Source organism: Chanos chanos, chromosome 6, assembly GCF_902362185.1.
Source record: "Chanos chanos chromosome 6, fChaCha1.1, whole genome shotgun sequence".
Lineage (NCBI taxonomy): Eukaryota > Metazoa > Chordata > Actinopteri > Gonorynchiformes > Chanidae > Chanos > Chanos chanos.
Genome location: NC_044500.1, coordinates 31,015,600 through 31,029,255, shown reverse-complemented (window position 1 = coordinate 31,029,255; position 13,656 = coordinate 31,015,600). Strand labels below are relative to the sequence as shown.

At 39.3% G+C, this 13,656-nt stretch overlaps 1 protein-coding gene across 1 annotated transcript in view; it reads right to left on the bottom strand.

Annotated features, from left to right (window-relative positions):
* The window catches only part of asic1b (acid-sensing (proton-gated) ion channel 1b), a 124,144-nt gene extending 111,492 nt beyond the window's left edge, over positions 1–12,652 (bottom strand). The window contains exon 1 of the mRNA XM_030777165.1: positions 12,288–12,652. Within this exon, the coding sequence (XP_030633025.1) occupies positions 12,288–12,652 (365 nt within the window). The remainder of the gene's footprint in view (positions 1–12,287) is intronic.
* Between the last annotated feature and the right edge of the window lie 1,004 nt (positions 12,653–13,656).

Sequence of the window (13,656 nt, the reverse complement as noted above, 5' to 3'; positions counted from 1 at the left end):
CCCACGTTACACTACATCTAACTACAGCAGTATCACCTACAGCAGTGCTCTGACTCCTTCAATCTCTTTGTGAGAGCACAACAGACTTCAAAATGATGCTTATGACACTTAAAAACCATCTGACATAACTTCCTGCCAGTAATATAAAAGCAGAAAAAAGACTGGTAGGAGAGAGAGAGAGAGAGAGTATGAAGCAAAGCTATGTGGAGAAGAGTGTAAACCCTCATTAAACATGGCACACCTCTCTTGCACCTGTCTCTCTATTGTAGTTGCTATGCTATTACAGCATGTCATTTGTTTGCTCAACAGATGCCTACAGCCACAGCATGTCAACAATTAATCAGGCAATTACCCCACTTTTCACATCAGTTTCCTACAATGGTCACGACCACAACCTTCCCCTTTACCACCTCGTCCCTCTGATCAGCTGTATATAGCCAACCGTTCCACATCTCAATTATTAGTGCGGTGAGATCCGAGGAAAGCTGCCACTTTTCATGGACTGAATCTGGACAGTTAATGTTGTGTAGGAGTCGGCCATGCTGTTTTCCCCCCAATCAGAAACCCTCTCTAATCAGTGAACTCTCATCGACTTTTACGGCACTTTTGGGAATGGAAATGGGAAAGATTAATAGAGAGGGTGGGGCAGAAAGGCAGGGAGTCTGAAGCAGAGGAAAAGGAGAGCTGAAGTATGGGAATATCAGTGCGTTAAGAGCACTGAATTTCAATGGCTTTCCCGCTATAAATCCCACAAATGGTGTTCAGCATAGCTGTGAATGCACAGTAAGAACAAGGTGACAGCATGGTTTTAGTCAACATCCATAAGAGATGTATCACACCTTCCCAATGGGCCATGTCATCACTACAACACTACATAAGAACCCTCATGGGTGTAATCAAACTAAATATATATTTAACTGAACAGTGAAGAGCACCTGACAAAATGGAGGGACAGAGTGAAAAGAGAGGATCAAGCCATTTAATGCTATCAGGGCACAAACTCTGCCTATAGCATTCATCAGCATTCACATGCCATACATTCATATTTCTAAATATAATGCTTTCTAATAATGCTTTCTAAGTTCAGAGGCAGGAATGTCCCATACTTTAGATCAACTATTTTCTACCACTCCACACTAACACACAATCTCTGCCACCTCAAATTCCTTTTTTTTTAACTCATTTATTCACTAAGTACCATACAATATTCTTTGCATGTTTTTGTACCTAGGCAACCAGATACCAACAGGCAGCCCATGGCAAATCTAAAAAAAAAAGGCGTTCATTTCTTAGAAGTCCCACTGTTTTGAAAATTGGTTATACTGCTATCCAAGTAACCAAGTAGAGTACACGAACACACCTTCAAAGAGGGATGAGGACTTTTGCCCATACCCAACACACACACACATAGACACACACACACACACACACACACACACACAGACACACACACACACACAAAGAAATGATGATTATAGAGAAGAAGACGGCATGAGAATAAAGCACTGGAAGATGACACTGCCTCGTGGCCTCACTCTGAATGTCTGAGAGATGAGGAGAGACTAGGGAGTCCACCCACACGACACACTGCAACATCAAGACAAGTCTGTTTTCCCATGAGTGTCTGCTCCCATGACATCCCATCTCTACTTATCCAATGCTGGTGAAATAACCGCTATCCACTGTGAAATCCTACTTCAGGCTTTAAATTCCTTAGACTCATTCTCCAAATAAAAATTACTATGTACTACCTACACGTGTGATGTAGACCATGACTAAATATATTGTTTGCATGTTGAAATGCACAATTTCTTTCAGCATTAAAAATTTTAACTATCCGAGAATTCAAGGCATGGCTCATGTTAAGAGTATGAATGAGTTTACAAAGGCAAGAATAATCATTAATAACAGTATACAGTACAGTTCATGTGATGTTTGCACAGAGTTGTCCTGTTCCTCAAACAGGAAATTACATATTTTGAGATGATCATTAACCTAAGCATATTTCACGTGGTGCAAAAGCTATTAGGCCTTTAGTGCTTAATATAAGAGGCACATATTGTGAAATATTAAATTTATTTGAGAACAAAACACTAGCAAAGCTGATACATAAAGATAATTAACCTGTTTATCTTATCATAAGGCTAATTGAATAATTGCCGAGTCACAATAACGGCAACTTCTAATGACCATTCACTTCATCTCCAAACCTAAAGCTCCCTTTGGTCACCTTAAAGGAAACTACACAGGATTACAAAATAGCTTTTTTGGTTTCTCATTGTTTTTTTGTTTTTTGGTTTCTCATTGTTTTTTTGTTTTTTGCCCCCCCCCCCCCCCCAAACTGTTTTAATTTCAATAAAGGCCATATTTACTGAGTTACGCAGGGGGGAAAGATACAATCAAATATGACACAGACATCTAACGAGAACCATCATAACCTAGAGAACTCCCATGATCACGCACACAAAGTAATTTTTGAGAGAAATGATATGGCGGAAGATAATTTGTTTATTTTAGAAGATGCGATATTAGAGAACCAGATAATAACAATGCAGTTGTTGCTAAATGCATCTCACAGTATCATTTGAATGGCACTTAACCCATTAACATAAATCTGGAGGTACACGCATGCATCAGAACACGCCTGTGATAGAGTAATTCATTCAATTACGGACGATATTGAATTTCAGCCGAGCAGCTCCAACAGCACCTCTTATTAAATGATTGCCTAAAGCTTTCCTGCCTGCTCTACTCATATGGAATAGATCCACATTTCTAAGGAGTCAATGCTTAGGTTTGTGAATTCAGTATTTAAGTGCTGGGGATATTTGAGCCGAGAGCAAAGCAAAGAGTGCGGGCGCTTATCTAGTTATACATTAAACGTCCAATATAAAAAGAGAGGGAGCAGAGTGTAATTTTAACCGCCATAATGTACAATCCCAAAGTACTTCTTGTGTGCCTTTTTCTTTACCAGTGATATCCTTGAGAATGCATTATACAGAATAGAGTTACTTTATTGAACTGAACCGATACTTTTGCAAAACAATTTTCTCAAAGGTCAAGCAAAGTCTTAACGGTAAGCTTCTCTAGCTCTTTTGGGAGGGCCGTTAGCATAGATCCACAATAATCACATTACAACGCCACGGGCTCTGATGAAATTGTATGGTCAAGATCCCATACGAACATTTTCTCATAGAATCTGTATATTTTCACAAAAGAACAGCTTCCCTTTATTTTATTCTTACTCAGAGATTGTAAAGCACTTCCCAAAACACGAACGAACTCTTAGCTCTGGGGATGTGCAAATTGTGGAGAGCTGGACTGTTTGCAACAACCTTGGCTCTGAGATAAGTATGTGCTTGCTTGTGTACTGTTCTGAATAAATATAAACCCGTACCCACAATAAAAATGTTTATCGGTCTACTATAACACAGGTGTGATGGGAAATAAAATATTCACTGGGCTGTGGTGATTATTTTTCAAAATGGTTAATAATCTAAAATACGTTCAGAACACAACTAAGCCTTATAACTGTTTTGTCCATTTGAGTTTGTTTACTTGACTAACCAACGAGCAGTGTCTTATTCCAGCTCTCCATACCAGTGCGGCTAGCAGCAGTGGTGTGATGTTTACACGAAAGCTGAGTTCCCAGGATAGCTACCTAGTTAGCTACGCCTGCAAATTGCAAATGTAGCTCACAGTAGGCTAACGTTCATTTGAGAACAGCTAAACGTGTGGGCAGTGGAGACACACTCACCACATTTGTATCAGAGGTATCAGAAAATCAGGCAAGGCCTTCAAGTTGGAATGGCTGTTAGAGTACATACAAACAGGGGAAAGCAATGTAAAATCAGGCAACATATTCTGTTTTTTAAGTGAGGAGGGGCTACGCTGCAAAACATGCATTGAGACTAATGTTCTGAGCAACTTTTCAATGGAGAAGAAGTGAGTTGAATGGAAACTGGAATCTCAAACATGACATTCAAGAAGAATCCTTTAAATGCTGTGAAAACTGTGAAACAATGTAAGGGAACTGGAATTGCTACATGAAAACAAAACAAACAGAAGCAGAGGTCAAATCTGGCATGTAAAAGTTCTGATTGACAATGCCATTGGGATGAACACATCAAAGCTGTCTATGCAAAAAATCCACAGTAATCTTGCAATGTATGTGGGCATACCACAAAACTGGAGAAGCAAAAATTATGCATTTGAATTGTTCATTCCATTAACAAAGTTGTACAGAATGAGACTATACAGACAGTGTGCAAAATGACCCTTAGCTCATGTTGATCGTGAATGAGAGCACATACACAACCGTGAACAAAACATTACTGCTGTACATTAGAAACATGGAGAAAAATTATGATACTTGGCTTATTTTTGTTGTGAATAGTTTGGATACACAGTATTTTATTTAAAGGAATTTACATGGACTTAACCAGAGTTGTAAAGAGTACCAAATTATTACTCAAGTAAAAGTCTTGTTACTGTGGTGAAATGGCACTTCAGTAAAAGTAAAATTACTTGTGTAAAAATCAGCTCAAATAAAAGTAAAAGGTAACTTTTCCTCTGAGTACAAGTTACTTAGTTGTACATGACATGTTATTTTTCATTTCAGATCACTTTTATAAAATAAAGTGCATTCACAAATTAAATTAAAACATGAGATAAACATTGCATAAATATTTTTTTGCATAAATATTAAAAAAAGTACTCAAAAAATATAAGTACACAAAAAAAATCAACTTCGTCACAGCACCAAGAGTAACTGTATTTTGTTACTTCCATCCCTGGACTTAACATCTGTTGTAATTAATGGGACAAATGGGTGGTCACTGAAATATGCATGTTTAATTTTGCTCACGATGCTCAAGAGTGTTCGTCTGGATGGTGAGTTTGCTCACACTGTTGAAAAATTAGAGGGAGCACTGGTATTCAGGCATCTGTAGTCTGTGCAAAGACCTCATCTGTTGCTCCCCAAAGCTCTTGCACCTTGCCTTGATTAAGCAAAGCCACTTAATAAAATTGGACCCATGACTTCCAAATGTATTCAAGGTCCCAAAGCTGCCAAGAGAGCACTTAAGGCGCTGTGTTCTGTCTTCTCCCACACGAGTCCTGGAATCTAGAGCTTCAGTGTAAGTTGATACTGCCTCTGTGTGATGCATGTGTGTGTGTGTGTGTGTGTGTGATTTTCATATTGCCCTACCACAGTTCCCTAAAGTAATAAGTGTGGGCATGGTAGGAGGGTTAGGAGAGGCACAATTGGATTAGGGGCTGTGAGCACTTTAATTTTCAGATGATGGCTTAACGAATGACAGAGCATTTGCATCATCTCTCTACCTCAGCAACAGGGCGGTGCAAATAAAGAAACAAAGAGTTTTTGGGTTTTTTTTCCTTTTTTTTTTTTAACCAAGGCTTTACAGATCAGGGGAGCAATACCCTAATACAGCCATCTCTAAACTTGATTATAGTTTCTGCATCAACAAATACACTACTATTAAGTCTCCGTTCTTCACTATGCATGGAAAATGAACTGCACTTTTTTTTGTGAGAACATACAGAAATCCTCCCACTCTTTCAGGGGGGATTTAGAGAAGACTGTTCATTCTTTGAAAAAAAAATGGGTTGGGTATTCATGGAAAGAAATGTCTTATTGTGGCAGAGCAGCAGTTATTTTCTGCAAAGATTTAAAAATCACCCATTTAAATCCACAGCAAAATGGAAAAATGAACTTTCTGATTGATATTTAGTCATTTTATTAAAGGAAATATATGTTGTATCACCTTTTTGAAGATATCCTCAAAACACAGTGTTGTTCTTCGCTTCATTGGTCATCCCCATATTCCTAATAACTCTACTGACTCAAGCACCCAATACAAATTTTCAATATGGGCCTCTACCGGGTGCATTTTATATATGTTCAAGTCCATTAATGAGGACAAGTCTCTTTAACCATTTTAAAACAATGGTCCAGTGAAGACAGACAGTCTGGTCAAACATTGCCATTAATTCCTATTCTGAACTCCAGCCTTAGGCTTTTAATCACAGTGCTCAAAAAGATCTCACACTATTTGTACACACTGTACAGTACTGAGGTGCATCCTACATTTGAGATTCACGGTTTAATTCCCAGCCGTGCCACAGTCACTGAATAAGTCCTCTATCAGCATAGTAGTTGATAAGAACACAATTGGCCGTGTTCCCTCAGGCACAAGTGTCAGCAAGAGTCCTTCTTCCTCTCAACAACAATTATAGATATCATTGCACAACTAGTGTTCTTCTCCAAGGACTATACATTGTTCAGTGCGTTAAGCAACTCTTGTGTAAAACTTGTAGTTAACATATAGAAAGAGAATTATGCACTATCCTAACTCACCTAAACTGAGGCAGTGTCATTGGCAGATATCTGAGTTCTGGAGTATTTCAGCATTCTAAAATTCTGAAAATTAAAAAAAAAAAAAGACAGTAAAAAGATAACATACTATTAAAAACCCTGGTGCTCTGCTCTTCATAATATAGTCTCTTTGAAATAAGAGCAAGACAGGAGTGAAATAAGGCCATTTCCTAAAACAAAATTCAGACCAAAATGCACCAGATGAGTCAAAGTCTACAGACAACAAAAGAAAAAGACAAAGCATCTTTATTGCTTAAGAGATCCTTACCACTGTCCTTTGAGAATGCTGACAGCCCTTTCAAAGCTTTTTGTTTGTGTGTAGCACCTGACAGTTTCTTTTCTGTCCCTTTTTTCTAACACTCCAAATTTGAAGTTCTGAGCCCGTTCAAAGCGCCATGAAGACGCGTTCCCAGACAAGGCCAAATGAGACTGAGGGCCAGGAAATACAGGAATCCTGTTTATCAGCACAGCAACAGTGTGGTTTCACAAACAGCACTAATTACACGGGGATAAAGACTTGTTTATCACACAGCTTATGAGACACAAGTTAATTGCCTTCACTTGTCATCCCTCCCTCTCTCTGAAGTCCGCTTAGCCCATAGTGACTCTAGCGCTCTCTCTACCCTCACCTAAAGCACAGAGAACTCCGCCTCTTTCATACTGCACGACATTGGTGAAGTAGTGTACAGTGGTGAAATCCATGAAGCATACGGGTGAGCTAATCTACAAAGTATCATCCATGACAACAATTCTGGCCTCTCTACAGACATAACTCTCCTTGTGATCACTGAATCTCTGTGAGTAAGAGAGGCCTCCTCATCCCCTACCTTGATGCTTCTAGAACTGTCTGTGGCCCTGGACACTCAGGAACATCTCCTGGTGGAATCAGTGCTCAGGCTGCTCTTCTTTATATAGTATATAACAGGGTTCTGTTACCAAATCACTTAGTTTTTGTTAAAATCACCACAATAATAGCACTGTTTTTCTCCTTTACACTCTCCTTACACTGGATGGTTGACCCTCACCTTAAACTCATCTTGGCCAAGGCAGAGCAGCTTTTCCTGTTCATAAAACATTATCCACCGCCTGTCCTCTCCATTTCCATTAGCCAGTAAACACCTTGATGTTGCTCCTCTCCAGGAAAATGGCTACTACAACTAGAACCTGTCATATCTCCCTTTATAATATCAAGACCATAATATCTCGACATCCTCTGGCACCAAGCTCTTCATCTGGGAACTTCTGATCACTGGACTGGATCACATTCTCACTTTGCTCCACTAGCTACCAGCAGCAAGAAAAAATAAATGCAAAACCAGTCTATGACAGCAAGGATACTGCTTCAAACTACCTACAAGCAATGGTGAAGGAATTCTCTTTCTTGCAAACTTTGAGACTTGGAACCTCCAATAAACTCGCTGTTCTGTCACTTGGTGAAACAAATGCAATATAGGGCTGTGTCTTGGAATTCTCAACCTAAAGTAGCAGAACAGACTCTTGACTTTAGTCAAGACTGTCCAGTCTCTACCTCGATTTTGGCACAGCCAAGAAACTTGTCTAATTATTCCGAGGCTACCACTGTGAAAAATGTGTGTGCTCTACTTACTACTTGAACTTACTGTGCTGAATGTTATATTGTGTCGTGCATTCCCTTTAATACATCACATGCTGTAGTCTCTACTTTTTGGCGGGTTTTTTTTTTTTTTTGACAGCAGGATTCCACCGTCATTTATACTCGGATATTTGTTGTAGAATTGCGTACAATTTCCTCTAGCATTCTTTGCAGCTCTGCACTTACAGGCAGGAACCTGTATTTATGTTGTTTTACCTATTACGTGTTTGTGCTCTTTGTAAGTCGTTCTGGGTAGAAGGACCTGCTAAATGAATAAATGTAACTATTCTAAGACTAAGCATGCATTTACATGAGAACTGTACCTCTGTTGAAACTCTGTTCTTTTTAAAAATCTAAGTAAAAATATGACAGATCTTATATGTCTTGATTTCACAAACCTTGAATTGCAATCTTTGATAATTCCCATTGGACTTCAGTCTGATAAACTCTTTGTGTGACATTAGTACATCCTTGGGGTAAGAATGAAAAAGTAAAAAAACAGTCTCTCGTGCATTCAGGTTGATCCAATACTTGTCCTTGGGCCACAGAACCCAGTGTGTCCTGAGATGTGCTGATGTCCATAAGAGTGCCTAAAGCAGAGACACAGGATGCAATACATTTCCCTTCAGCTAGGTGTAATGTGAGAGCAGAATGAAAGGTTTAGGGTCATGCACCGAATTCTTCTGTTGGAAAATTGAGCTTGTTCTTTGTGACGTTCTAATATGTACTGCAGAGGTACATTCTTGCGTGGCCCTTGGGCGAAACAGCACTGTGGATCAATACACTAAAAATAACTACAGAGTGATGTTCAGCAAATAGCTTTATTCCAGTGGTGACAGCACTGTATGCATAGATATGTTTGTCATGTGTGTGTGTGTGTGTGTGTGTGTGTGTGTGTGTGTGTGTGTGTGTGTGTGTGTGTGTATGTGTGTGTGTGTGCGTGCACGTGTCTGTCTGTCTGTCTGTCTGTCTGTCTGCTTGTGTGTTTGTAAGTGGTTGGATGGTGGGGGTAGGAAAGCAGTATAAGGAAAGAGAGACTTGCTACAGATTTGCTAGCTCACAGTGTCATTGGTCAAGATGGAAACACAAGCGTAGTTGTAAGTTGATTGTTAGTGAGATGCTACGATAATGTTGAGGTGGTAGGTTAGAATAAAAGACAAGCAGCAAATTGTTTGGAGTGTGTTCAATCAATTGTCCATCCATTGTAGCTGAGATATGACAAGTATATGTACAACGAATCAGAAGAGCATCAAAAACATAACCTGCAAGACATAAAAAAATAAATAAATCAAAACTGCCACATGTGATAATTGTCTGAGAGATATCTTGAGAGATTTTTTCACACCTCTATGAAGCCATCTGTCTTTCAACACTTTGCATGTTGACCCTCTGCAGCATAAAGAAATCCATATCTCAGAAAATACAGAGATGAACACAGCAACACAGAATGTATTCTGATCAGCTCAGAACTTATCAGATAAAGATGCAGTTAAATAAAAACAACATGCCCTTATTTTAATTTTAGAGCCAGATGTCCTGTATGGGTGAAAAACATAAAGATCTGGAACATGCTGAAGCTGGAGTAGATCTCAATCTGTGTGTGAACACAGAGCAGATGTGGTTTTGTCACCAGCGAAGTCTTGATAAATGTGACAGATCTAACTCAATAAACTCTATTTATTTTGATTCCAATAACTCTCTCTAACTCACACTGGACCATGCACACAAAGTGATAAAGGACCAGGTTTCCATCTCCTCATGACCACCGCACCCAGTGTTCTAATCACTGAGAGTGTTTAACTGGTCACACGTCAGTCTTAGGAGCAATTTCTACCAGTAACAACCCGCCATTTATAACTGTAAATCAGACCAGCCCAATCAATAACATTAGGTGGTGAACAAGTCTGGTAACATCTTTATGTTTCAACAGCATTGCTAAACTGCAAAGAATCTGTTATGACTTAAGACCTTGAAAACTACTAAAAACTCTCCCTCATCAATGTATATTGACAAAAAAGTGATGATTTCTTAAAATAATTATACTCAGCATTGGGGCTCTGCGTCCATTCTATAGACAGATCGTCCGGTGATTACCGTTTGCACAGGAGACATTGAATTTATTTGGAACATTACATTTTCCCTGCTTCAAATCTCTGAAATTGCAATCAGCGAGGCGTCTCTAATTCACTCAGCGCAGCAAGCAGTGGCATCTGCTAATGAGTCCCAGTGCGTATATAGGAACAAGGCTCTGTTCATTATCCCATGACAACTGTCCGTCTGGGTTTTCGTTACGTCTCATTCAGGACGGTGACAAGAGACAGAACAGTGACAGATTCCGCATCATCAGAGTCACTGCTGTGTTAGCACAGACTTAAACGTCTGCTGAATGACAAAGAAATTTTTACCAGTGGTACTAGTATGAAGAAGCACAAAGGCAAAAAAAAATGTAGGTCTTTAGTTTCAGTAATACAGCTGTGAACTGCACTGACTACGCAAGTGCAATGGCTCCATGACCTTATCTTAACTTCCTCCATGACTACTTCACATCGGTAACCTGAATGAAAGCTATTTTTGGCTCATCTCTCACAACCATTTCACCAAAAAATATGTACACTTTTAGACTCACTCCTGTTTTTAGGACCTTTCTAAGACAGAAATATTTTAAAGGAAGCTAGAGAGATGCATTTTAACCTGAGGATATGTATCATTTAAAGTGGTGTGTTGTTAAATTATGCAAACATGCATTACTTTTAAAACACTTCAAAGCATGATTAATTATTCAGTCATTTCAAATATGTCTCTATTGAAAAGCAATGAAATAGAATGTACTGCAAATAGTGAGATTGCTGTGTAGTAATACATACTGGCAAATATTCAGGAGAGGGGAGTAATCACCAGTGGGTATGTGGAAGATGGGAAAACCCCATACAAAAAAGACTTTATATATGAACAAAAGTCAAAGACTTTGAGAATTCCCCTTTGTCCTCCATGGGGACCAATGGGGTAACACCTAAAATGCATAAGTGAAACAGCTTTTACGAATTTCAAACACATACAAAGATGAGGGACATGTTCTGTTTCAAGCTGGATCTCTTCTTTTCAGCTGGTCTCTTGAGACTGTGTATTATACAACTGTCACATTCAGCACTCATCCATCGCCTCATAATGACTTTCGACAGAAAAACACAAGTTCACTTCATTTCATGAACAGTAACAAAACAATGGATTCTTTTTGCAAAAAGGTTATCAAATGTCCACATGTTGATTTCATGCTTAATCTCTCACTGCAAATTAACCTAGTTTATGTCCATCTTTACAAAAATGTCTATATTAGTTGAACATTTATCTGCTGTGGTGTGTTTGTATTGTTAGGATGACTTAATGGAGATGGGAGTGCAGAGTCAGGTTATAATAATAAATAATAATAATAATAACATTTATTTAGAGCCCAATATCACTATTTATAGTCTCAAAGGGCTGTACATGTCTATAACAAAGTCAAATCAAAATTATATTATGCATAAGTATACACAGTACAATATATAAATTCTGGGTTAGATTTGTAAATGGAATACTAAGTAATACCACATTAGCAGAACACTGGATGTTGCTGAGTATCCACCTGCAAACCATTTTAGCGAAATTTTACCTCCCTACAACTTTTCTAATTCTCTGTTGTTGTCCTGGTGCGGATATATGTGTAATCCCATTCCTGCTTCGGGTACACAGAGAACACTGTTTACAAGAGAGAATGTACTCTGGCGTTTAAAATTGAAAAAAAAAAATGCTACAGCAATTCAGAGATATTTTCATATTCAAAATAAAAAAGAATCACAAACATTCACTTAACTACAAACATGCTGATTTTATCTCGTGGGCAAAGCAGGTGTGGTTGTATAGTTCTCACTCTTGAACTGTTAACTGATCTTAGATTGTAGCCCCTGGTGGAAACAAGTGAGGAAAAACTTCTGCACCGGGTGTCGACATTTAAACACATGGTATAAGTCTACCCAGTTGCCTTCTATGAACTTTAAAAACAGGCTGACAACTGTTTGAGCGTGCTCTGGAAACTAAAATACCGACATCTAAGTCAAACACAGCAACATCCTTATATAAAAGTTTGACACTGGTTATTTAGCAGAAGCTCTGTCACTTTGTAACTGGATGTTTAAGTTCCATAAGAAGTGCTCGTTAGCAAGTTTGTTCATCTGTTTATGCCGTACCTTTTCGTTGCCAGGGACGTAAATGTGTCAGCTAGTATGGAGCCGCTGAACTCACCTGCCATTCAAAAGCGCCAGGAGCTCTCCAGCATGGTACAAGTCGTTACGAGTCACACGGCTAAAACGGAATGAGTTGAGGTTGCAGAAGGTGATGGCAGGGAAGGTCATCATTGGAGCCGAGATCTCATCAAGTTTGGTAACATGGGGGTACTGACAGTAATACCTCACGCGGTCCACACACACAAAGACGAGGAAAGTGAGCGAGCCCATGAAAAATATAAACCATAGGCATCGCTTGATATACATTCGCTCATAGGTGAACATGTGGGAGATGCCATGAAGAGTCGATCTGCTGGCAAAAACTTCGATTGGTACTGGCCGCTCACAGTCCAAGTTGTCTTCGGATTCAGATTTGAGGTCCATGGTTGCGAGTATTTTTTCCCTCTAAAATCGGTGAACACAAGCAATGCACTGGTTTGATAAGGCAGAATAGTCACTGCAAATTCACGCCCTTTCCGCTTGTATTTATGTTGTCTTAAGAACCCTGTGTATTGCTGACTTATGGGTTTCCTTGAGACAACGAAATATTTTTAAAAACACATTCAAGACTCTGGTCCTGAAGTCTGTTCGGCTCTCTTCACAATCGGTTGCAGACTTCTGTAAGCTACAAGTAAGTCTTAAAAACGTGTGGTACCCTCGAATATGTCCACACTCTCTCATAGGTGTGTTTTGCTCCAGCTGATTGAGTTGTCAGTTCAATGTATCGGTAAATCGGTAATCAATTAAGGAATTATCAAACTAAGGTCTAAACAATGCTTGCCGAGACAAGTCCAATACTATGAATATCCACGCTAATGTTTCCACTTGAGTCGCACAGTCCAGGGATGCTTCGCGCACACACTTACTTGCTCTCAGCTGGTTCTGACTGCCACTCGTCTAGAGCGCATCAAAACAGATGTTGTAATAACAGTTCAGACGCCGCCCTTGCAACTTGTTCAATAAGAAAAAAGAAATTGCAGGTTATATTACAGGAAAGAGTGTCAGGTTTCATCGATGAGAAAATGACAACGCTACTTGGTGAGTACATTCACATTCCAGATATTCCTTCTCCTGACGACACAGACCGGCCAAAGCAAAACAAATTCCACTGATTTGCCAGAACAACGAAGATGCACTGAGATTTGTTCAAAGCTTCACACAAAAAAGATGTGGTGGTGAATGACTCCGCACGGTGTGTTACCCAAGTTCAACACTGCAGAGAAAAAAAGCACGTTGTGTATCTGTGGCTGTCGACACGTCTGATGTCTCCTCCGTTTAATTATTTCTGTCAGAAGCCTACGAGCTGGGATTGGACGGCACGTGTTTTATCAGTGGGTGACGGACTTGGATGTACCATCCACCCCAAAAAAGAATCTCATGGAATTTGT